Source organism: Myxocyprinus asiaticus, chromosome 25 (assembly GCF_019703515.2).
Source record: "Myxocyprinus asiaticus isolate MX2 ecotype Aquarium Trade chromosome 25, UBuf_Myxa_2, whole genome shotgun sequence".
In the NCBI taxonomy this organism is placed as follows: domain Eukaryota; kingdom Metazoa; phylum Chordata; class Actinopteri; order Cypriniformes; family Catostomidae; genus Myxocyprinus; species Myxocyprinus asiaticus.
The window spans coordinates 26,813,978-26,840,470 of record NC_059368.1 but is presented as its reverse complement, the minus strand read 5'-3'; the positions used below and the strand labels follow the sequence as shown (position 1 = coordinate 26,840,470).

The 26,493-nt window shown below is 38.5% G+C and overlaps 1 protein-coding gene across 1 annotated transcript in view; it reads right to left on the bottom strand.

Moving 5' to 3' along the window:
* Positions 1-19: 19 nt before the first annotated feature.
* LOC127416405 (potassium voltage-gated channel subfamily H member 5-like) overlaps positions 20-26,493 on the bottom strand; it is a 159,061-nt gene continuing 132,587 nt past the window's right edge. Inside the window, exon 12 of the mRNA XM_051655754.1 lies at positions 20-4,990. Within this exon, the coding sequence (XP_051511714.1) occupies positions 3,806-4,990 (1,185 nt within the window). The 3' untranslated portion in view covers positions 20-3,805. The remainder of the gene's footprint in view (positions 4,991-26,493) is intronic.

Sequence of the window (26,493 nt, the reverse complement as noted above, 5' to 3'; positions counted from 1 at the left end):
GAAAGAATGACAAGATGAGTAAATTAGCACAATTAAATCTTTTATTTTCTAACATCAGTGTAATACACTGTATATAACAAATTATTAATATTCATGCCAGTGTGGTAAAAATAAACACTTTGACCGACCTCCCTCAGAAATATTATAATATTTTTACACTGATAAAAAGGCAGTCTCATTTACAGTGGAAAAAGAGCTTAATAATCTCAGTGGTCACTAATACCACAAAAGGGCAAGAGGAGCCAGGGCAGCACTTCAGTTATGAGAACAATGCAATATGCAGCTAGAGTGTCATTCTACCAATCTGGCTTTTGAAAAACCCAGGTCTGAGAGAAAGTGAAGACCAACCCTGTTGTACAGTGTGTGGATTTCGGTTTAGTCTAAAACCTATTTATATCCTAATGCTCCTGACCAATATAAATGGAAACTACCAGACGTAGAGTGAACACAGATAAAGTGGAACAACTGGTAGATTGGGACACTTGATAATCATTATTTGTATGCTAAAATCAGCATTACGTTCACCCTAAACTATGGGATGGCACTGATGTAGCCATTTGGATCATATTTTAAAAACAATTCCAATGACAAAAGTGCCCCATGTTATTTAGAGATTAGTTTTTTTTATTATTTAGTTTTTTTTTATTATTTAAAAACATCCTATTCCTTCAGATTTTCTCAGATTTCTCTCTGTGTTTCCTTTGGGCAACTAATTGGTAAGAGACAATCTCCTTTTCTGTGTTATTCAACAGTAATCTTTTTTTTTTTATCATCTGTTTTCTAGTGCAGGAAGAATTCCTCATTATGCTTTTTGAATTAATATCACACTTTTTAATCTTTTACTCAATAGGTAATTAACAATTTGACCTTTTCTTATAGACATTGGAGATATAATAAATACCTAAATAATGCCAGTTATTATATATTAGCTGATTATCATGCATCTCAGAGCATATTTTGGTAGTCATCAGTGGCTTCCTGTATTGACATGGCATGTCTTCTTTCACACAATTGAATTAAATGATTTAATTTTGTGAATTGTATGGTTTTTGTGAATGACAAGACCTCTGCCCATTTTGTTAGTGTGTGCATGAAAAGTTGCAGAAAATCACTGCTTTGGCAGGCAAACATCATTCTCATTGGTATCAAGTTTTATACAGTTCAAAGATGCAGCATGCAGTCAAATCCCAGTGTCCAACACCTCTGGGGTTGTGGTGGCTCACTGTTGGCTCTAGCATATATAAGGAATGGGTACGACATGTCAATCCCTCCCCACTTTGATAAGTTCCCACTTGCAGCGGAGTTGAATGCCCTCATAGCTTTCTGAAAACTGTGCCTAATCCCCCGAACAGGCACCCTGTGGACCATGCAGTGACTCAGCTCCATTTGATTACAGGGACTAACACCATCTGCAACAGTATTGCAGCTTTTAGCATCTATTACATCCATCTCTTCAATTTCATGGCAGACTCAAAAAATAATCCTTTCACTGTCTGTGCTCTTCTCTGCTGGGCTGAATGGCAGACAAAATAAGTGAAACAGAATGAGGATGTGCAGGACAATGAAAGCCAGAGGCATGAAAATTTGAATTACAAAAGCATATTAAAGTTTATTAAGGGTGCTATATTTTTAATGATGCTCAAAGTAAGTTATTGTTAGAGGCTTTTATTACTGTCATTAATATTAATATGTATATGCCACAACATTTTTGTCAGATGAAAAGTGAACTGTAGTCATGTTTAAATATAATTCTCACTGTCAAATCATGGAAATATGCCCAGTAAATATTTCTCTGAATGCTGTCATCTTTCCAATGTTTGACTTGCTTGAAAAGCCAAACAGTTATTCGGAGAGTCATTTGCATATCAGTGTAACCAAATAAGGCTTTTTAACCATACACTGTTGACAGGTTATAATGGGGTTGAGGATTAGAGCAAAAGACTGAATATACAAGTACAAATGTAATTAGTCATTAGTAAATGTCTTTGGTCCATAGGAACATCATAAACGCTTGAAGTGATAACAAAAAAGTGTAGTGAGTTAATATTATTATCAGAGCCTTAACATTGATAAGCATGTGTTTTGGGAATCTAATTAATGCATAAGTGGAGGGATAAATGGTAAAGACAATTGCTTTGTCTGGAAAAAAAAAAAACATATAACTTTTAGTTTGTTGTTTGTTTGTGGATTGCTTTTATGTTAAATGATCTATAGGCAGTAACAGTAAAATTAATACAACCATACACTGTAATTGTGATATTAATCTTCATAGTATGCTCTCTTAAGAACCCTGTTCACAATGTAACATCACTTGTGTTTGGTAAGAATGCATTACAATAGATCTGATGGGAAATAAGAGGTGAAGTAGCATTAGTCATTATGCTATAAACCCTCTAAAGTACCCACGAGTATGCTAATATGTGATGAGTTACTGTTAGTTAATGTAATAACAAGAATAATTTAGAAAGTTTCCAACAGCAGGATCAAATGATCATTTTCGAAATCATCACCTTCCAAATTAAACACTTAAAGGGTTAGTTCACCCAAAAATTAAAGTTCTATCATCATTTACTCACTCTCATGTTTTTCCAAACTCAAAAAAAATTAATAGATGACAGAATTTTAATTTTTGGGCAATTTTTTTTTTTCATGAAGCTGTGGGTGGTCAAGTGACATGGCTTTAGTTTGGGTACCTGTGGAGCACTATACATGAAAGCCTGATTAAAATGTGAGAGTTATGACAAATTCATCTGCATTTAAATGACTAATGGGTAGTCTATTTTCATATCTATTTCGGTGTTGGGAAACAATACTAGAAATCCATGACTTTTTATACTATGTCTATTAATGTAACACGCAATGCTGATGTCATGCAAAAAGTTCAGTGCATGCTTGTATAATTTCCAAATGGCCTGAATGTGTTCATGCTTCAAATAATGCCACAAGAGTGAGCTTTCCGCCAAAATGCAGGCCCCCATTGAGACTTGCACTTTCTGTATTGCATAATTGAAAATTGTAAAAACAATAAGTCCCTAGTCCTACCATGCCAGAGCTTACCACATATCCATCCAGCATGCATGTATATCTTTTGAAAACATGTTATTTCTCTCTTATGTACTACAATGTTCCACAAAATAAAATACAGGGGATAATGATTTAAGGAATTTGAAACAAAGTGTGGCAACAAAATGAGTTTCTTATATCAAAAAGTGTTTAGTTATTGGATTAACTTCTTAATCACATCCAAGAAATCATGTAGGCAAACAATCTTGCAAGCTTCCATTTCCAATCACTATGCTTATAAAGGAGAACTCTGCATACTGGAGGGGGAAGAAATATTGGGTTATTTGAGCAAGCTGTATTGAGTGACTGTAGCCATTCACAGCAGGTCACTATGAAGAGCACTCTGCTCAAACAATGACGGAGGCACTAAACCAAGCTTGATTTTGTCTTACAGCAACCCAAAAACCCAGGTCTGGAATATCAAGCCATCTCCCAAAGATAAAATGCCCTGAAATATCACTTACAATAGTTAGGAGATCCCATGTGCAAGGTCAGAATAAAAGTGCCTTTTTAAATCATCTCTGCATGCAGCTTACTCCTTACATGTACAAGCAACAACTATCCTTAGAGAAGATTTTCATTGGCAGGCCAGATTCCAGCTGGACATGCAAGAAAATATTTACAACAGCAAGAATTCTTCCTCTATTCATCAGTTTTCATCTTTCCTTCCTGAGTGAGAGGAAGGGAATTAATAAATAAAACCAGCAATATCTAATAAATAAACAAACATATTTCTCCTAATTCAAAAGGGTCCATCGTCCCCCTCTGTATCTGGAGTAACAGGCTGAGAAACAGCAAAGATGTCCTGGCACTGAGGTTTGGTTTTTGGTGAGGAGGTCTGAGAAGATTGGGAAGGTTTCCTGTTCTCCGAGAGTAATCTTAAAATCTCACCCACTTGGTCCTCCAGTGCCGCTAACCGGCTATTTAGTGTCTGGATGTCCCCCTTTAGTTCCAGCTTAGCCTCGTGCAGGCTGTTTTGAAGCATAGCCTGTTCAGGTACAGACTGAAAGTGAATACCACGAAGAGTCACATCACACACCCCAGGACTGAGCTGATCATATGGGCTCCTTTCCATTGGACTCCTCTCCATTAGGCACCTTTCATAAGGGCTTCGCAAATCACCAACCCTGTCGATACGCAAGTCACTCTTTGTGATTCCACTGTCACAAGAATCAGTCTTGTGCAGGGCACTATTCTCATCTGTCTCATCACTGCTGTTACCATTTCCATTTCCACCTGGACCCCTATCACTAGACCCCCCACCCTGAGCTTCCTGGATCTTGCCATCCTCAGAGATCACATTCAGGGGCTGGGCCATGTCCCCCCATTCCTCTTCCTTCTGCTGCTGCTTGTCCAGTTCCAGTGGAAGCATGGGAGAAGCTCCTGATGCAGCATTATGGAAACGCATCCAGCCTCGTCCCTTTCCTCCTCTGGGTCTTACAGGACTTGTTACCTTGAGACAACTCTGGTCCTCTACACCAAAGCTAGGCTTAAGCTCCATAGACTCATGGTCATTGCTCCTGCTTGGTTCCTCAGTCTGAACGTAGGCTAGGGCACTCTGGATTGGGGTTATCTGTGAGACAGTCACAACACTAGAACCACTGTTCCCATTGCCTGAGCCAGGGACCCCGTTTTGTATGGGGGCCACATGGTGATGTTGAAAGGGATGGTGGCCCTGGTATTGGGGCTGATAATGCTGCTGATGGAGCTGGTGGGACAGTGGATGGAGATGATGCTCCACCTGAAACTGGTTCCTCTCCAGGTCAGGTTGCGATGGACCTTGGGTACGCATCTCCTTTTGCTGTTTGAATTTTTGGAAGAGCTTGCGGACAGGATGGTCCACAGGGATGGACAGCGTCACTTCGTTCTTCAGGTGTCTCCTTTCCTCTTCCTCCTTCTTCACATCAACAATCTTGCGAAAAATTATCTGTGGAGACATAACTATATGTGAGAAATCAGCATGGTTAGGCTCCATCTCTGCACCAAAGACTTTATTTAAGCTCTCAAGAGGCACTCTAAAGAAACAATGAACCTGAAAAGACATTTGGAATGTTATGCCAATTAAATCAGCCACTGGCTTAATTATATCGAAGCAAGAGAATTTGTCATGGTTAATGTTGCAGAGAGTACATTTATCAACTATTCTTTCACTCATGACCTTTTCATTCAAATAGAGGGGCATAGGTCACCATATAAAGCTTATTTGCTTTCATATAACTCATAATAAGACTTCAAATCCCATAATGGGTCAGAGAGTGTACAAGGCTTATTGTGTCTTCAGTATTGTTAACTTTTCTCTATGGTGGTTTTTAACTATTTTTAATTTTTAATCGATATTTACACTTTACTACTTAATATGTTATACTGTAGTTTCTTTAATATCAGCTTTACTGATTAGTTAGACATAGCCCAAAACAAAAACTGAACTCCCATAGATTCCAAAAGTGATAGAAATGTGTAAGTTACATTATTTAAGTGAAGAGCATTGGACAAGTAAATATTCCCAGTGAAAATGGTTACATTCATTCTTTGTTGACAATAATATAATATGTAATATTAATTTCGTAAAGAAGGCCGTTCACCTTTAGTGGTTATTGACAATTATTTAATATTGCGTCTAAAAGCATTAATCTAAAAGAAGTTATGCATTTATTTATCGGACACAAAATCTATATCATAAAGATCATAAAAAACAACCTAGTCTCATAGAATGAATGTTACTATAACTACATTTTTGCAAACTGAGTTTAACGTGCCTCATTCTACGTTTCTTCATAGTTTCCTGGTGAAATTATCACAAGAGCCACTACAACAGCTGTGTTTTATTCACTGTCACAAAAATCACGAGTACAAAGGCTTATTGTGACTTTATTTTTATTAACACTTGTTTTTCACTCTTTCACTCACACACTGCTTAACGCATTATTTGAAAAATTATACATTTAAGTGCTTGTTATATACACCCACCTACAATTACACACTTATTCCAGTTTAGTTAGTTTGCATGGTAGCTCACCTGATAGAATGTTGAACTTTAGGCTCAGCAGACCTCGGTTCAAACCCAGTCAAGATCACAAAGTAACACATGAGATAAAAGCGCCATAGAAGACACACGAAATAATGTGATTGCTTCAGAAAATTTGCTTTTCATGTCGCATTTGCTTTTACAACACTATCGGATAGGTTTAGGCACTGGTTAAGGGTAAGGATGTGTTTTGTTCACCTCTCATTTGCTTTTGGAACACTATTGGATTGGTTTAGATTACAGTTTTAGGTTAGGGAAGCACATTTTATTCATTAAAACCTTCATCTAAAATATAACTTAAAAACTTGTCTGGTTACAACATCATTTTACTTGCTTTTGGTGCCCCCCGCTGAAAATTTCACTGGGAAACTGTAGCCAAACGTGTAATACACCACTTTGGTTTAGCAAAAGTGAGGCCATATTCATGTAATTGTCATGAGATCAGGCTATAAAAAACAATATCGACCTTTAGTTTGTTAGCTCGGTGTCATCAACCGCACCTTTTCTTCTACTTTTGAATGAACAATTCACAAACTTAAAAGCACCAATTTAAAGGTCTAAATATAAGACTAAGTAAGTATTAATCAAAGAATGTTAAAAATGCAATGTAGTGCAGCCTGGTTTCTGTTTCAGTGAGAGCCCTTACAGTCTGTATAATAAATACATATCAGTGTTAAATATTTACACTCATACTGGAGGACTCTAGAGTCAAATGCCATTTTGGCAAAGCAGTGGCTTCCTGAGGCATAGTAGTATTGAGCAGGACAGCAGAGTGCACAAATGACACTAACAGCACTGGAGCTGTGCCAGATGGGTCAACATTTGGGTTCAGAAACTAAAACAGAAAATGGTGTCAAATGTTTTAGCATTTAAACCACCAATAACTAGAGGCTAACAGAACCGGCTTCAAAATCTGTACTATGTTTTAAAGTGCACCCAACAGCAAAACAGTACCTACCTCCCTCTCTTCCTTCCCCTCCTCATCGGATCTTTTTGGCTGTGGATATAGTAGCTTTGATCACATATGTGTTAATTAGAGAGTGTTAATTAGCCACCCAAGGCCCTTGCTGAGCACCCTAGGGAGGCTGCATGGCCCCACCTAACATACTGCGGAGGACCTGCCGGCACATGGCTTATTAGTTTTAACAGGATTTCATAAAACTTTCAAAGATCAGCCTGAACATTTTTTATTTTTGCTGCACAGTTTCTTAAGTCCTTTGTGTAAAACATGCCAGCCATTGTCTACGCAACAAAAGAGTTGAAACTCCACTTCTATGGACTGTCTAATCTTACACATTATATACAGATGGTATCATAAACTCAAAAATGACTGCATCATTTTAAATCACTATCACGCTATGTCATGTGAGATAACATAACAGCGACCGTGCTGACTTCAAAAAATAATTTTCCTCAGGGCAAACACTGGTCTGTGGTGTTAAAAATAGAATAGAGTGTGTCACGTGCCCTTTAGTTATCCCTGTGCAGTCTTTCGGCACCCTGAAGTGCTGCGTCGCATGTCACTTCTCATCCCCCAGGAGGACTCTGGTAAATAATGAATCCAGCCCCCTTCTGCCGATTCATATTATATAAATGCCGCTTAGAATGAGCAGAATGAGATGGGAGTGATGGAATGAACTAGAAAGAGAGAGAGAGGGGGCTAGGAATGCCATATAGCAAAATACAGTAGAAAAATAAGCACTAGCGTGATGCTGAGTGAGAATACTACAAAAGAAAAAAGTGGAGGTGTATGCTGTGATGGACACTAATTGTGTTTGGGAAATGACAGGAAATCTCTCTAAAATGTAGGCAGTTCTTGTTCAAAATAACAAGTGGCATATAACATTATCAGCCCTGCTTAACTAGCCATTAAATTATTCTTGTAACATTTAATAGGCATTCTGAGCTTAACAAACCTTGAGTTTACATCAACAAGCACAATATTTGACACTGTAAAAATTAATAATAATTAATCATTACATTATAAAAGCCATCTTTTTTACTTTATTTTTTTCATTATTTAACTCATAACAATGCTTTCTCTCAGTTCTCGATTTTCTTTATCAGTAATTAAATTCAAAGAGGTCATGAAGTGCCATGAACTTATAACTACAGGTTGTGACTTTGGCACCACTTTATTTAAAAATGTAAGACAGCAATTAAACATACGTTTTCAATTTTATTGTGTTGAATTTTTTACAGTACTATATAGTTCCATGTAAAGAACCCTCTTACAAAGTCAATTTAAGTGCATATGTCTCTTTCTCACAAGGGTATCTCTCATTCGGTATCACTGTATTTACATCTTCCTCATTAAGATTGTTTGCATCCTATTTTTTAAACGAAATCTACTGTTATAACTATTGCGCAACAATTTAAAGGAAATGTTGAGGGTGGGTGTACTGTTTGCAGTCTATACAGAACAACTGGCAGAACAGTTCAAATATCCAACATGTAACTGCACAAATTTTCAAAACAGCCCTCCTCCTTTAAAAGGTCATCAGCTGCTGATTGTAGCTAAACACAGTAAACTTTTCTTCTCACTATGAAATAGCAATACAATATATAGGTGTGAAAATGCTGTGGAAGTGATGTGTGCAATATATGGATGTAATGTTTACTATAATGTAGGCCTATGCCGTTTGGAATAAAAAAAGAAATAAAAAAAAATAAAAATAAAAAAAAAGATAATCCAGCACATGTGAATTACTGTATGTGGACTGCCATTATGGCAGAATATAAAGAATTTACTCTTCGGCCTCAGCTATGCATGCTGTTTGATTATTCTCTTTGTGCAGCCCCTTATTGGATAATGACAATTATCACAAAGCTCAAACAATCTGGTGAATAAAAGCAGAGACAGGAAGAAAAAAGATATGTCAACCGCCTGTATCCCTGCATCCCTCCAGAGGAAAACTGATTAAGGATTTATAATGATCTCTTAGCATCCATGGGGAATTTTAATGAAGAATCCAATATTTCATTTACACCCTCTGGAGGCAGCATTATTATTCTAACATTCTTCACCTGTGTGAAGAGACTTTTTCTGTTTTAGCAGAGATGGATTTTATAATTGGAGTAATTGCACAGGCATGCCAGGTCAGTCTTATTTTATTTAACACACCCATGAGTTTACTCCTGGATAGAACACTAATGAGCTGTGGTATTAGAAAGTAGTGTTGCTGCATGTCTGAACACCAAAAATGGTCTAAACTGCAATTCAAGCAACCTGTTTTAATATCAGTAACAGCTCTACACAATGTTTCTAGATTTTGTGCACACACAGAAACACATTGTGCACATGCACACATTGCACACCACTGCTGCTATATGGAAAAAGATAGTAATGATTACATGCATGTGAATTCTCTTAAAGATATAGTTCAGCCAAAAACAACAATTCTGTCATCATTTACTTAACCTCATGCCATGCCAAATGTGTAAGACTTTCTGTTTTCTGCAGAACACAAATTAAGATTTTTAGAAGAATATTTCAACACTGTTGGTCCATTCAATGCAAGTACATGGTGGCCAGAACTTTGAAGATCCAAAAAGCACATAAAGGCAGAATAAAAGTAATCCATATGGTTAAATCCATGTCTTTCGAAGCAATATTATTGCTGTGTGTGAGATACAGATACATTTTAAGTCCTTCTTTACTTTAAATCTCCACTTTGAACAACACCCAAATGTTGTACCAAACCCATGACACTCTCTTCTCCCTAGAAAACAGATGTGAGTTATGTTAGTCTCAGTCACCGTTCACTTTTTTGCAATGTGTCTGAGGCTGAAAGTCTGCCTAAAATCTTTTGTGTTCTAAAGAAAAAATTTACCGTGCAGGTTTAAAACAAAATGATGTTGAGTAAATGATGAAATTTTTTTGATTTTTGATTGGGTGGTGAACCATTCCTTTAAAAGGGTATGGAGATGAAGAGCACTGAACATTAATCAAACTATCTTAATAATATCTTAAGTCAGGACAATGTCTTTACACTTAGCCCATGTTCATTTGAGTTAAAAAAGACTTGAAAGAAAAACAATAATCACTGAATTCCCACAAAGCAGTTTTGAATGAAAGCTGTGAAATAATCCTTTCAGCAATGTGACCAATCTAATCAGCCTGATCTCACATAAAATGCGGCAAGTGTGTGCCAATTTTTCTTTAGCTGAAATCGGTATATGTTGACCGAATTTGAAAACACTGCCTCCAGAGACTAAAGCGTTAAGTGTTTCAGAGCATATAAACAAGTGTGACATCCATTTATATCCAGGAGAGGTCGCCAGAAGCCAGTTGTAAAAATAACTACTTTCAGCCGAACAGGGTTTAAAACAGTGAAGAAAAATGCTTATTTTATTTAATCTACCCCCCAACCAAAACCCAAATCTAACCCTAACCATTAGTGGACAAAATGCAATGTTAGGGATAAAAATGCAACCTGCTTATCATGCTCATGACTGTTTAAACAAACATGATTACTTTCTTGTTTGAATGGGGATTGAACTGTGGTCTCCCAAGCAACTGATGCAATGCACTAACAGTTGTGCCACAAGGGAAATTAATTGTTGTTGAGCCGTTCCAAATATGTCCAATGGGAGATAGGGCATGTCAGTGAGTAGGCATATTGTTGCCGGTCCTAGGGTACCAGAACTTTCCGAAACAGCATGCCGACTTCCCGTGTGATCATGTTGATCTAATACACAGTCTAGGAATCTGGTCAAAAAGTAATCTGAGGAATAATGGGAAAAAACTATTCTCCAACTCAGTCATCTGGAACTGAAGTTGAGCAAGATAGAATATCAAGAAAATATAAACATGCATCTTTAAATGTCAGAAAAACTAAATAAAATCATAAAATGTAATTGTCCAAGTAGCAGTGGTTCTCAACCTTTTTTTGATGAATGCCATTTGACGCTGCTAAACCAGATACTTCAGATGCGTCACTAGCCTTCAAAATCAGAGGAACCGCGGTACAAATGCGTACCAACCCGTATAATTGAGAACCAACTGTTATACTCCAAGTCTAGATAAACTTTGAATGCAAAGAGGAATTTGACAATAGATTTGATTATTATGACTGAAAAACGCCCCCCATTTGTAACCTAACACCCCCCTCTCTACTAATTTGCTCTCAGCGCCCCCTGGCATCCTTTGAACGCCCCCGTTGAGAACCCCTGGTGTAACAGATAAAACACCAACATTCAACACCATGTGGAACAAACTCAATGTAAGTTTGCCAGAAGAACCACACACAACCATTAAAACAAAAGAGTGTGTCCATGAGATAAAAAACCAGACCACAGATACAGAAGAAAAAGACATTAATGATTTATGGGAACTGGAGAATGCACTTGATGTACAATACCTTTAAACAAAGCAATTATTTAGCTGGATTATTTGGTCGGATTTGCTTTAGTGATCTGTCCAACTTAAATGTTTTTCATTTATGTGGATAAAATGTGAGCACTGGGAAATACTGTAAGAAAGCATAACAAACAGACTGTCTCAGTCCAGCTCCCATAGACACGGAAAGACTCTCTTTATAGCCTTTCCTCTTTAACGTGTTTTAAGTTTCTGGTAAAAAACCACAATGCTGTATCCAAATGGCTTTTTTATTTCAAAAGTATTTCTTTTTCAAATTTTAGTAAATTTATTTTAAAGTTTAATGGGCTAAAAGTTTTTATTTCAGTATAAAGTAAGCAAAATGTCAAGAATATACATTGTAATATAATGCCTAATCTACTTAACACAAGATCAACTCACATTTGTGTTCTGGATCCAACAATGTATACATTATCTTGCATAGTTTTTAGTGTATGGCAAGACAACACGTATTATCCGTGATGAATTATCTGGGCAATGTGCTATCTGATTATTAAACTCTTGCACATGTGTGCCTTTATTAAATATGTTTAGTTAAATAATGAACCAGGGCCTTGTTTTTTTCTTTTTTTTTTTTTTTTCCCAAATACATTTTTCTCACAATCCTGTTTATTCCCCTTGGATTTTGCTTGACTTTGATAAATACATGAAGAGAATGAGATGACACTTTCATCACTCATGACGAGAGCCACGTGGAATATAACATGCCCCGACAGTGACTGAGTGACAGACAGCAGGAATTGTGACAGTTATACCCCCCTGCCTTTTCCCTGGGGATGAGGTGGATTATGAGAAAAGAGATCTCAACATATAAAATCTATTACTTTCTTCTCAGTAAGGTTGTTGTTTTTTATGAATGCTTCTTTGTTGTATAAAATACACTGATGTCCATTAATTACAAAAAAAAAAAAAAAAAAAAAAAAAAAAAAAAACATTAATAGATCAGTTTCCTACAGGGGCCTGGCTGAATCTGCTAGTGATAAGGTTTACATTATTTACTTTTATTCAAGTTGGTAAATGAAGATTGAAGATTGTCATGAGAATTTTGTCACGTTAACATCACATTTGTGAACACATGAAAACTAACACAAAAGTGAGTTAAGGAAAATGGGAACTGCAGTGAGGCTATTCTTGAGAAAGAAATAATAAAAAAAATAAAGAAAATTGGGGAACAGTCAAGATTTTATCATTTAAAAAAATCTAACCAAATCACATCACCTAGGCCCAGGAGGCAAGTTAAATAAATACATTTAACAATAACTAACCAAAAATGCTTTGAAAAATTAAAATGTATTGAATTTACTGCATAATCCAGGAAACTATTTGACTAACATGTTCCAAAATGTCTTTTAGTTTAGTTCTTATTGAAATGTAATTAAATTGAACTGAATGCACCTTAAAAGACCTGACAACAGGAACTGTGAGAAAAAGGTTAACACTGAAAAATTATAGAGTGCTCTTTAGCTAAAATATGCCTTTCAGACTATTATATGAGCTTTTTCATGAAACCTATGCTCTCTGAGGTATTCCGATCTAAGAGAAGACAGTGTGATATATTGGCTCTAAGAACATTTTGTGTGTGCGTTTGTGTGTGTGTGTGTGTGTGTGTGTGTGTGTGTGTGTGTGTGTGTGTGTGTGGAAGAGAAATTCTTATTTTATAAACAGCTGAATTAACCCACAGTGGTGTGGTGCTTAACAATCTATGTTAAGGAATAACCAACAATTTATCAAAAAAAGTCAAATGCACAGCTGACACTTTGTTTCTCTTGAGAAGTATAATCATTTCCCCCTTGCTTTCTGGTTTGCACTGTGACACGATTCAAAAAGGTTAAAAGTCATTATATACAGGTGTAGAGCTCATTTTTGTATATTACATGACAATCAACTCTTTTCTGTGGCTGGTCTGAAATTATTTAAATTACTCACATTAGCCCCGCTGAGGTGTAGTAACAGCAGCTGTTGAAACTCTTACAGTCTCTTTCATACAGCTGGTGTAGTTTTTATTTGATAGAAAAAAAAATTCAAATAATATAGCCAAAGCTGAATAATAAAATAAATAAATGAACAAATAAAAACTGTTCACTGTATTTCAGTGGAAATGTATGGACTGGTGTTAATCCTAGCAGAGAAAGGATTCCAGCATAGGAGAGTGTTTTAAAGCAGTGGTTTGATCAGGCATTGGAGTAAGCATCAAATAGCTAGTTATTGTGGTTACAGTTGTGCTGTAGCTATTCTCAGAGCAAAACGCAACTGATATACAGTATGGTTTCTCACTGATCCTGGCCCTTATTTAGTCAGGCTTTAGTCAAGTCCCTCTGAAATGTGGATATACCAACAACTCCCCCAGAAAAAAACAGAAAAAGTCTCTTACAGTGAGTGATACAAAATGAAATGAAATGTACTGATAAGCATTTTTTAGTAAAAAAGCATTACTTTAATAGGTTATAATACAGAAAAGGACAACATGAGGGATATCAAAACAAGAGGTAAGAATATAAACAGGCAGGAACATTAAATGTGATCTTTGTAGAAACTGAGACACCTACCCATATTCCGATAAATTATGCACTCAACACTGAGTCATCTTGCAAAAAGAAAATCATAGAAATTACTTATATGATAAAGGGGAGCAATCATGTGGATGATATCAACATGGTGAAACATATTTAAAGGTATTACCATTCATTTGGTGAAATGACTGTATCACTGCCAATAATATCATAAACAACATCCACCAGATAGAGCATCCAAGAATATGTAAATGGTCACATTTGCTCAATGCTTGCAGCCTCAATATTCCACAGGTCCTGATTATGCAATAAAACTTTGGAAAATGAATACCTACCAAATGTGAAAATCTAAGAAGGGGTCATTTGAGGTTATTCTTGTATTTTTGCAAGTCTGTATATTTGCTCATCGAGATCTACCTGCCTACAGAGTTTTGTATCTCTGTCAAAAATATCTGAAACCTGAAAAAGCTGCTTTCGCAGGCAGTATACGGAGGTGGGAAGGTATTGAGGTACATTCAAATTCAATGTTTGGGTAACATCCTGTCTACGAAGATGCTGTCAACTGGTCAGTTTTTGAAGGCAGCTGCCTACAGACCTTATTCACGCTAGCGCCATCTTTGATTTTTAATGGGAATGAAAATGAGGCTGTGAGGGACAGATTTACAGTCTCTTCAATGAGCTGTATTGCAGTTTAAAGTGTTTTTGGATTGTTCAATGTTGACAAAATATTGATAAAATATCTGTCCAAGAACAATCAGTATTACAAAGAACTCCAGACAACAAGAGTTGTGGAAAATCAGGTGATCTAGGAGCTTTATACAGCTTTAAACCGTTCGTGCTATTGAGGAGATGGTAAGTCTATCCCTCACAACCTCGTTGTCATTCCCATTAAAATCAAAGATGGTGCTAGTGTGAATAAGGTGATATCCCACAAATTGTCCCCTCGCTAAGCCCTGCCTTAAAAGCATTTCTGACTAATCCTGTCTTAGTAACTGTTGCCTTGTGCTATGTCTCTGACAAGTGTTTGCTTTATTCCAAATGAGAATCTAAGGGAGTGATGTGTGTTTGAGTGGTTTAAAGCAGAATTTTACAGAAGTGGTCCAAAAAATGTTTAAAACGTTGTTGCCGGGTCACTTGTTATAGTAACATGAGGTACTAAATATTGAGGAGAGCATGCTATGGATTAAACTGTGTCAGTCCTTGTGATGGAGAGCCTGCAAGTCAGTCTCCATCACTGGATTTTGTTTTTAACTCTCATTTAACTCTTTACAGTTGAAGTCAGAAGTTTACATACACTTAGGTTGAAGTCATTAAAACTCATTTTTTAATCACTCCACAAATTTAATATTAGCAAACTATAGTTTTGTACAAGTTATTTAGGACATCTACTCTGTGCATGACACAAGTAATTTTTCCAACAATTGTTTATAGACAGGTTTTTTCACTTTTAATTGACTATATCACAATTCCAGTGGGTCAGATGTTTACATCCACTAAGTTAACTGTGCCTTTAAGCAGCTTGGATAATTCCAGAAAATTATGTCAAGCCTTTAGACAATTAGACAATTAGCTTCTGAAAGGAGGTGTACTGAATTGGAGGTGTACCTGTGGATGTATTTTAAGGCCTACCTTCAAACTCGGTGCCTCTTTGCTTGACATCATGGGGAAAATCAAAAGAAATCAGCCAAGACCTCAGGAAAAAATTGTGGACCTCCACAAGTCTGGTTCATCCTTGGGAGCAATTACCAAACGCCTGAAGGTAACACATTCATCTATACAAACAATAGTACGCAAGTATAAACACCATGGGACCACGCAGCCATTATACCGCTCAGGAAGGAGATGCATTCTGTTTCCTAGAGATGAACATAGTTTGGTGCGAAAAGTGCAAATCAATCCCAGAACAACAGCAAAGGACCTTGTGAAGATGCTGGAGGAAACAGGTAGACAAGTATCTATATCCACAGTAAAACGAGTCCTATATCGACATAACCTGAAAGGCTGCTCAGCAAGGAAGAAGCCACTGCTCCAAAACCAGCATAAAAAAGCCAGACTACAGTTTGCAAGTGCACATGGGGACAAAGATCTTACTTTTTGGAGAAATGTCCTCTGGTCTAATGAAACAAATATTGAACTGTTTGGCCATAATGACCATCGTTATGTTTGGAGGAAAAAGGGTGAGGCTTGCAAGCCGAAGAACACCATCCCAACCGTGAAGCATGGGGGTGGCAGCATCATGTTGTGGGGGTGCTTTGCTGCAGGAGGGACTGGTGCACTTCAAGGAAGTTGAAGCTTGGTCGCAAATGGGTCTTCAAAATTTGAGGGCAGAACTGAAAAAGCGTATACGAGCAAGGAGGCCTACAAACCTGACTCAGTTACACCAGTTCTGTCTGGAGGAATGGGCCAAAATTCCAGCAACATGTTGTGAGAAGCTTGTGGAAGGCAACCCAAAACGTTTGACCCAAGTTAAACAATTTAAAGGCAATGCTACCAAATACTAACAAAGTGTATGTAAACTTCTAACCCACTGAGAATGGGATGAAAGATATAAAAGCTGAAATAAATAATTCTCTCTACTATTATTCTGACATTTCACATTCTTCAAATAAAGTAGTGATGCTGACTGACCAAAGAAAGGGAATGTTTTCTACGATTAAATGTGAGGAATTTTGAAAAACTGAGTTTAAATGTATTTGGCTAAGGTGTATGTAAACTTCTGACTTCAACTGTATGTATTTATTCAGTGATATTGTATTTAAGAATGGGGAGGTGAGGGTTAATTTGAAGTTAAACAAACTGGTATGATCCAATTGATAGTGACAGGAAAAACTGTGTATTTAAAACAGCCATCACTAGGGGAGAAAAGATGGATGACGAGTGTTTGAGCACATGGACAAGATTATGCTAGCACAGCTTGAGTGCAAAGAAACTCCGGCCTCTATATCTTACGAAGGGGAGTAGGTGCTGCTCTTAATGCCAAAAACAGGTCTAGTTTTTACAGTTTTTTTTTTTTTACGTTTTTTTTTTTTTTGTTTGCTTTTAAATACTATTTATTTTCACATTTTGCACCTCTGATGAAAAAAAAAAACATATTTTTGGAATGCCATTCCTTCTCTCCAGTGTGATTCTCGTGACTGCTTTGGTCCCTATCACACACACTGTGCTATTTCTCTGACAACTGACATCTACGGGCGTAATGTGTGTTTGTGTAAAGCTGAATTTTACAGAAATGGTCCACAAAATGAAAAAACATTGTTGCCCCGTCACTTGTAATAGTAATAGGTACTCAGAGAGGATACACACAGTGATTTTTTTCTTTAAATTATTATTTTTTTAAATAAATATTGTGGAGAGCATGCTATGGATTAAACTGTTTCAGTCCTCATTCCCAAATGAACATATAACATCAGCAAGGACACCTTGCTCCAAGATAAATTAAAGCTAACAAGTTAACGTGAATTAATTTATGTATTGATTCAGGTCTTAGTAAAAAAAATAGTAAATAAGGAGTTCACAGCATCATAGTACATGTTTTATGAGACATTATGAGCAGTTCTGTTCACTTGCACTAATGTTATCAGGTGTGTAATCACCATCAAATGACATTTTTCTCTTTTTATGTGACTGTGATGGTTGTTTGCAGTTTGATTCACAGTCTCCACAGTCTCCACAGTCTTCAATCAAATTGCTGTGTAATTTAACAATTTCTTTTACAAAAAACATCAGATAAATATACTTTATAATGTCACTCTTCATTCCAGCCTATGCAAGAATATTGTCAATTCCGTTTATAAGAATATTTTGCCCAAAAACACGCCATTCATGACAATCTCCCATTCATTCCAAAGGGAAGATCTGCGAAGCTTGTCAGGACGAGCAACGGTAGCCGGGGGGGGGCAGAGCTTAGCAAATGGTCAATTGTGCATGCCGTTCGACAAAAACTGTATCTGAAGGAGTAGATTATTTTATAAAGGTAAACATTTTTTTTTCTTTGATGATTCCATTTCTACCAGGAAATATTGTAATAATTATATATTGGTTATCACCAAAGCTCACTTGAATTTGTTCTAGGTCATTAGACATGGCATTATGGTGCCTTGGAAATCTGAGACTAATTTCATTAAGTGGTACTTTTGTACAAAAATGCTGTTTGTTAAGTTACTGGCTGACTGGCCTTCGGTTTCAGACAAGGTCTTTAGGTTCACTTGAAAATTATAGGCCAGTGTGTTAGAGCTGGGCTAGAACTAAAATTTGGAAAAGGGTGGATATCCAAGAGCAGGCCTAAGCGTCTCAGCTTGAAGCAACACAAAAACAAACTGACAAACTGTATATCAGCTGACAATGAGCCATATCTGCAAAGGAATAAAGAGGCAAATAAACTGTGAAAACTGAGACCCACAAGGGTACTTCCTTTTTTATTGTTTTTTATCACTATTGTGGTTATGATTTGGAAAACGACATAGTGATAATTACTGTTGGAGATTTGAAAGATTTTGATGGTTTTCTGCAGTGCAGAGCGGGTGTAAGGGCAGAAGACATGGGGAATTGAAACAAAAGTGCACTCAGTTTTACAACAGCAAAATCCAACAGTGTAGATTAATGGGATCTGGCAGGCATTTATCCTTCCTTCGCTATTCCCTTAGCCCCCACCACTCCCACACTATGCTTTGCTACTTTAAGTATAGTAGGACCGAAGAGCTGCCAGAGATGGGATCCACTCCTCTATCCCAATGCTGAGGCATCACCAACCCGGGAACGCCCTGCTCAGCAATTTCCAATCAACAGGCAGCCAATCAGAAAATTATTGCCTACTACTACAAAGTCAAGACCATCAAAGTCCCTCTTCAGAAGATCACATCCATTTCTCTGCATGCAAGCATTAAAGTTCCTTTTCACTCCTTTGTAATGCTGCCTGTCAAATAAACAAAGACTACAGAGAGCCAATGCCTTTTTGCGAGCCTTAAAATTAGAGTCTCTGTTTGGGGATCAATACTTATCTTGGCCTTTGCTCTATGAGCCAAAAAGCTGGATTAAATCAATTTAAGTGTACCTACAGACCTGGCTGCCATCTTAAATAGAAACTGCAACGTGTAAAAGGATGATTTCCGTAACAGCACAGATTTAATAAAAATCAAATTAATTAAGTCACAGGACAAGTAACAAAAAACCGGAAAGGAGGTATAACATCATTCTTTCGAGGGGAAGTTTGTTATTGTTTTTTTGTCATCCTTCAAAAGCATTACATTTGTCCAACATATCCTTACCAGCTGCGGCGCGATTAAACAAGCAATAAAAGCTAGTGCAAAATTCACATTTATGGTTCATTTCCAAAGAGAAACAAACTTCTACTTTTAGGATTCATGTTAAGTTTCAAATACCATGTATCTTTGACCTGTCTTAACATGGATTTAGAACTCTAACTCACAGGATAGGGAAAATGTAGCATCATGGATAATACTTTTAAAGTCAGTTTGATACATTGCAATACTGCCTTTTAAGTTTAGATCAATGCCTTAAGTAATTCTGTCTGATAGCCCTTACAACCCATACTCTACTGTGGGTGTTAAAAAAAAAAGATCATATTGATCTATTTGTTTGTGTTTAGCTTTCCAAACTTGTCATCAAAGTTTGAAGAACCATACAAGCCTACAGCATTAGGTCAGCCAGCGTCATTGTTTTGATGTCATTTTTGATCTTGTGTCCCGCCCTCTTTTCAGGAACCGTTTGTACAGATTCCTCATACCATAGACGCTCTGACCCCTGGCAAAAATATGGGTCAACCCTCATTGTTTCAATTTATTATTTACCAAAGAGAAATGGAGAAAATGTGTTTTTCTTTCTTGGGGAGACCACTGACCACTTTTCTTCATGTCCACGGATGTGGGCATCACATCTCTCAAACATCTCTTAAAATAAGCTGTTACATGAATATTCTGTGTCTCACTTTTTTTATGTCTGTGCTTGCACACATACATTTTTAGAGTCTGTGCTTAGAGCTGTTCTGTTGACAAAAAACTAAACTACTCACAAATATGGCTAAAAAACTTTTAATTTACTTACTGGTAAAAATAATAATAATAATAATAATAATAATAATAATTTTAGCAACAACGGGGATTATTATGACAAGTTAAAACTGATGTGTGTGATTTAATCAATGTTAAAATATTTTCTCCTATCACAGATTAACATGCAGAGACAACTATTAGTGAGTGTACACCCTGTCGTCCTGTATACTGAAAAAAATGTTAACCTAATATATTGTGCTTCTTAAATTAAATTAAATGGTTTTAATCAAGTGAAAAATACTATTTAAAATCACTGAATCAACTTGAATACATTTAATTGTTAGATCAGGTAAAATAGCTCATTAAGGTAGCAATTTCAGGTTACCACGGTTTGTTTGAGCGGCCTGTCAAGCAAATTAAATTTGTTATTTGTATTATTTTTTCAAATCCATTTGGTGACGCTAGTGTTGAAGAAATTACACTGTCGGCTTTTAATAGATAGAAAAAAATATGATGAAAACATTTTTCAGTGTATTTTTCAAAATTTTGGAGAAGGTTTTACATAGTAACAGATACAGTGGGCATAGCAACACCAGTCAATAAACCAAACATATGTGCTTTTCTTTTAAGCGTGGCTTATTATCTGTGTGGATACTTTGTGTGCTTGATTTCTCTATGAATCATTCCCTTGTTGCTGAGAAAGCATCCCTGCCTGTCCTCACTGCTGGTTATGGAGGGGATGATAAAATTGATTCGCCCACTTCATTGGCAGAGGTTTGCGGGCTTCTGAAGACCTTGTAAATCTTATTACAAGGGAAGCATGGCAGTTGTGGAGGATTCTGCTTCCCTCTTTGCGGTTTGGCTGAGATGAATCAGCTCAGACAAAAAAAAAAGAGTCCAATCTGACACTAATAAGCAGTCAAAGACAAACAATTGTGATCCCAGCAGGTGAGGGTAGAGTATTCGTTTAAGATTAGTTTTGAATCTCTGTGGATCTAGCAATGGGGAAAACAGTGTGTCTATTAACCCTCCTATTCTGATCAAGAAGGGCTGCTTACTTTGCTGTTTGCGGTCATTTTTGACTGGACACTGTGCAGGTAAAACTTTTTTCTCCCTAATGAAATGATAACATTTCTTCTTCCCTGAAGTAAAAACAATAAAATTATGCACTTCTTATTTCACTATTCATCTGCACATGCAAATTAGCACATTTATGTAACTTCACTTCAGTAAAACCCTACAGAAAATATGAGAATGTGTCATGCATTGATGGCAGATTGCTGCCATCTGGTGAAAAAAGAAAAATAACATGACTTGAAAATCATGTTTTGACAATAATAGCCAGTAGATGGCAGCAGTGTTCTATGCAGCCAACTACTGTGTTGTAGGGGTGCAAGAGTATGACATTTTCATGGTATGATAACCATCACAAAAATTACTAAAATTATCTTGAACATAAGGACACACTCTTAATCTAACAAGGTAAAACTGTCACAAACAGGTAAAACAATAAAAACAAAAAATAAAATTGCAACATATACAGTAGTCCGATCATTATAATTTAAAAAAAGTATTTTGTTATTGTTATTTTATGATTTATGACATTGAATTGTAATAATTTTTAATGATTATTGCCCAGGTTAACAGTTCATATATGCATTTGTATGCATTCAGTAATTTGTTGCATTTGTGATTTAGTTTAATTCTAAACAATAACTATTGAAAATATATTATTCATTTTCAGTTTATTTATTGGCATTTTGTCCAATACTGTCTATTTTCTGTCACAGTTTCACTGTCAATTTCCTGCATGCATATTGTCAATGTCAATTTCCTGAACACCAAAAGCCATGCACTTTGTAAACCCTATTTAGTACAATGATTTACAAAAAATCTGTCTTTAATTTATTTATTTTTTTTTACTGTTTTGAAGTGTCAGTTTTTGCAAAAGTGTCACATAAAGCTAACAGTCAAACCTGACTTGGTGTTATGAAGAGAAGACATAAAATAATCATTTTGCTACCAATCCCTTATTTCAAACATCAAAATGTAATAACTTTAAGTTAATAATAATAATGTCAAGAAAATCAACAGTAATAAACAGAAATGAACAGCAATGGACTGTGAAAATTCAATTAGTGTATAAAACAGAAGACTCAGAATTTGTTCTTTGTTCAAACATTCAAAGAATAATTTGATATATTGATTAAAATGTTTAATTTTTATATTTTAATGAATAAGAGTAAGATGTTAGGCTCAATAATATATTAATTTAAATAGTGGCCACTGCAGTTGAGATGCAGAGTGTTTGAAAAATCTATAATTAAGTCATATATCATACTAATTTATTATCAGATGCCTAACTGAATTTTTTTTTTATTTTTTTTTTTTTTTTGTCATCACTGTCATTTATCAGCATGGATTGCATATTTCAAAATGTTGAGGCAGGGCTGCTCGTCACAGGTGGAGCATAAATAGACAAATATTATTCTCTTCTTTGCATACATTAATAACTTTACAATTTGAATTTACAGTTTGATCGTGAGCGAACGTAGTGTTAGATAAATACTGGCAAAACTACGTGCATATTAACTGTGTGCATATTACATAACCTCTTGAGACGGGTTTAGTTTTAAGATAAAAGATGATTTAATGTTTGTTATTTAGGTGTACCAACAATAAGTGAAAGAATAATTATAGCTTACTATTATTGTGAGGTGAAAATGAAAAAATCCACTCTGCCAGTGTCACTCAGTCACCATCTGTAAGTTCCTCAAGCGAGTTTAGAATTTTCCGACGTAAAAAAAATAATAATAATCATTTGGATTATTTATGAAAACTGGGGCAGATAATGGACAATGTTTCATTCTGTCACCAAAAACATAAAATAAAAAAAATGTTTCAAGTATTCTATTTTTGATGAAACACCAGGGGACCCCACGGGATACATTATTTTGGCCTTATGAGGGGTCCCTTAACTCTTATGGGGAGGTCCAGGACCCCCCAAACCATCCTTAATTCAAACACTGCTTATGACATCAAAACACTTTTACTATACCGCACGACTTCTAAGACAATCCGTTTTAACATCTGCATTGAACAACCAGCAACATTTACAAGGTTATTTAAGCGCGATAAAGTTATGCAGTTGCAACACAAATTTTGCATTTTTTCATGAGATCAGGCTGAGAATTGTATATTATGCTTTGTTTTTGAGTTATGTCTGTGATGTAATCGTCATGGTTACTTGCGTAACCTCCATTCCCTGATGGAGGGAACGAGATGTTGTGTCAATGTAGTGACACTAGGGGTCACTCTTGGGAGCCCGAGACACCTCTGGTCTTTGATAAAAGGCCAATGAAAATTGGCGAGTGGTATTTGCATGCCACTCCCCTGGACATACGGGTATAAAAGGAGCTGGTATGCAACCACTCATTCAGGTTTTATGCTGAGGAGCCAGGACAAGATCTGGCCATTTCAGCGGGTAGTTCAGCATTGTGGCAGGAGGGACACAACATCTTGTTCCCTCCATCAGGGAATGGAGGTTACGCAAGTAACCATGACGTTCCCTATCTGTCACTAACTCGACGTTGTGTTGATGTAGTGACACTAGGGGTCCCTATACAAAACACCGCAACTGGCTGAACTGTGTTACGTGAACTGGCGGTGTGTGACGGGCAGACAACTCTGTGCCTCATAGCCAGCGCACCAGGCCGACACGTAACCTCCCCCAACATAGTTATGAGTGTCGAACGGCCCTTTGGGGACAAGTCGAATACCCAAAAGATAGAGACAGGTTAGCCCAGTCGTGGCCTCTTTTCCCCTTCTTTTTATTTTCACTCCCTAAATAAAAAGAGGGATTATCCGACTGGGCCGACCAGGTCTAGTCGGGGGTGTCCCTCCCAAGGGGAGAACACCGCGAAGACCACACCTCGCCCAGAGAGAGAGGGGGGATATTTAAGTGGAAAATACGTCACATGGTCTTGCCAATCATGTGGAGAAGTCTCATGGTTGGTCCAACCCAACTTCCTCTGCCCAAGGAAGATGCAGTTTGCCAACAGGGAAACGAATTAGCGGAAGATATACATCACATGGGGTTGCCTACAGGGAACCGTCACATGCGGAGCACCTACCCCAGAATAGGGCTTCTAGTTAGCACGTGTACTGGGCCAGCAGCGAGTCTCTCTGAAGACTCGACTGCCACAGGGCTCGGAGGACGTCAACCAGGGAACATAGTTTGTGAACACTACTGGGAGTTAATGGCGCATGTCTTCAGCTCAGAGGAGGTGAAAGGCACTATGTGCAAGTGATACACCCAGTCGGCTATCCTGAGCTTATCCGCTTGTATTGCGTGCCACTACCCGGGACAAAAACGGTTCCACCCAGAGGTTGTAGAACCTCGCAAAGGTGTTGGATGTTGCCCAGCCTGCTGCTCTGTAAATGTCTGTTAGAGAGGCACCCCTGGCCAGGGCCCAGGAGGCCGCTACACCCCTGGTAGAATAGGCTCGTAGCCCTACCGGCGGAACGTCCTGGGCGTGATACGCCATAGCTATGGCGTCAATGAGCCAGTGGGTGATCCTCTGCTTGGAGACAGCACTTCCTTTCCGCTGTGCACCAAAGCAGACAAAGAGCTGCTCAGAGATCCTAAAGCTCTGCGTGTGATCCAAATAGATGCGTAAAGCACGCACCGGACACAGCAACGACAGGGCTGGGTCTGCCTCATCCTGGGGCAGTGCTCACAGGTTCACCACCTGGTCCCTAAAAGGGGTTGTGGAAACCTTGGGCACATAGCCCGGTCGGGGTCTCAAGATCACGTGAGAGTAGCCTGGACCGAACTCCAGGCACATTTTGCTGACAGAGAACACTTGCAGGTCTCCTACCCTCTTGATGGAAGTGAGTGCAGTCAGGAGGGTAGTCACAAGGAGAGTGCCTAAAGCTCAGCTGACTGCAAAGGCTCAAAGGGGGCTCTCTGTAGACCCTGAAGCACTACAGAGATGTCCCATGAGGGAACAAGGGGTTCAGCCTCCTGGCACCTCTCAGGAACCTGATGATCAGGTTGTGCTTCCCTAAGGACTTACCGTCCACTGTGTTGTGGTGTGCTGCTATAGCAGCAACGTACACCTTCAAGGTGGAAGGGGACAGCCGCCCTTCCAACCTCTCCTTCAGGAAGGAAAGCACTGATCCAACTGCACATCTCTGGAGGTCTTCCCATCGAGAAGAACACCACTTAGCAATCAGACGGCACTTAAAGGCATACAGGCGCCTCGTAGAGGGGGCCCTAGCCTGAGTGATTGTGTCTACCACCATGGGTCTTCCACGTCCCATCCAGGGGCCAGACATGGAGAATCCAGAGGTCTGGTCACGGGTGCCAGATGGTGCCCCATCCCTGAGAAAGAACGTCATTCCTCAAGGGAATTTGCCAGGGGGGGGCTGTCACGAGAGAGCGTGAGGTCTGAGAACCACATCTGGGTGGGCCAGTAGGGTGCTACCAGGATGACCTGCTCCTCGTCCTCCCTGACCTTGCACAGAGTCTGTGCAAGTAGGCTCACTGGGGGAAACGCATATTTGCGCAGGCCAGGTCTACCGCCGCGAACCAATCTTGATGCCGGACGCTCGCTAGAGTTCATCTTTGCGTCAGCATCTAGGATGGGAGTCTGTGTAAAGCCCGGTTCAGTACTCGCAGGTCCAAGATTGGCCACAACCCACTGCCTTTTTTCGGTACAATGAAGTAGGGGCTGTAAAACCCCTTCTTCATCTTGGCCGGAGGGACAATCACGTCAGACGTACCGGCGGGTGAGGCCTCGCAGTGGGGCGGAGCCTGAGGTGCCACACAGTGTCGTGGCTGTGCTGAGTTCAGGGACATCGAAGTACTTACCTGGCTCCTTGTGGAACAGCCTGGGACAGGGGAGGAAGAGGCCTGTCCTTGTGACCTGTGGAGACTGTCACATCGGGGGCGGACTTGTGCCACAGCTGGGCGCTCAGGGGTGGGGAGACCACCACTGGAGCGCCAAACCTGCCAAATAGAGTGGTGGACAGTGGTCATGATGACAGCCGTGCACACCGGATATGTGACCAAGGGAACAAGGAAATCACTCTTGCTGAACTCTTGGATACCGCAGCCACTTGGGCATGCAGCGCAATTAAATGCAAAGGTAACAAAAGATTCTCCTCTCGGCCCTCGATCGGGGGATGGAGTAGTCTGCTTAACAGCTCCAGAGCAGCGGGTTTCGTCATCCCTGGGTCGCCCATCTCAGAGGCGCTTTGAAGCCTTTCACAGGTTCTTGGCGGCTGCGAGACGGTTGGCATCTGCTTCCTGCGGTGGGCTCCATGCCGGGGCCAGGCCGCAGGGGCGGGCTGTGGCAGAGCAGGTGCAGTCATCGCAGGGGGACACCCTTGGTGACGAGCAGACAGGGTGCGGGGTCTTGAGCCATGCCGGGGCAGGATGTGCCAGATAACCTCCGTCTGCTGCTTCACCGCTAAGAACTGTTGGGCAAAGTCCTCGGTGTC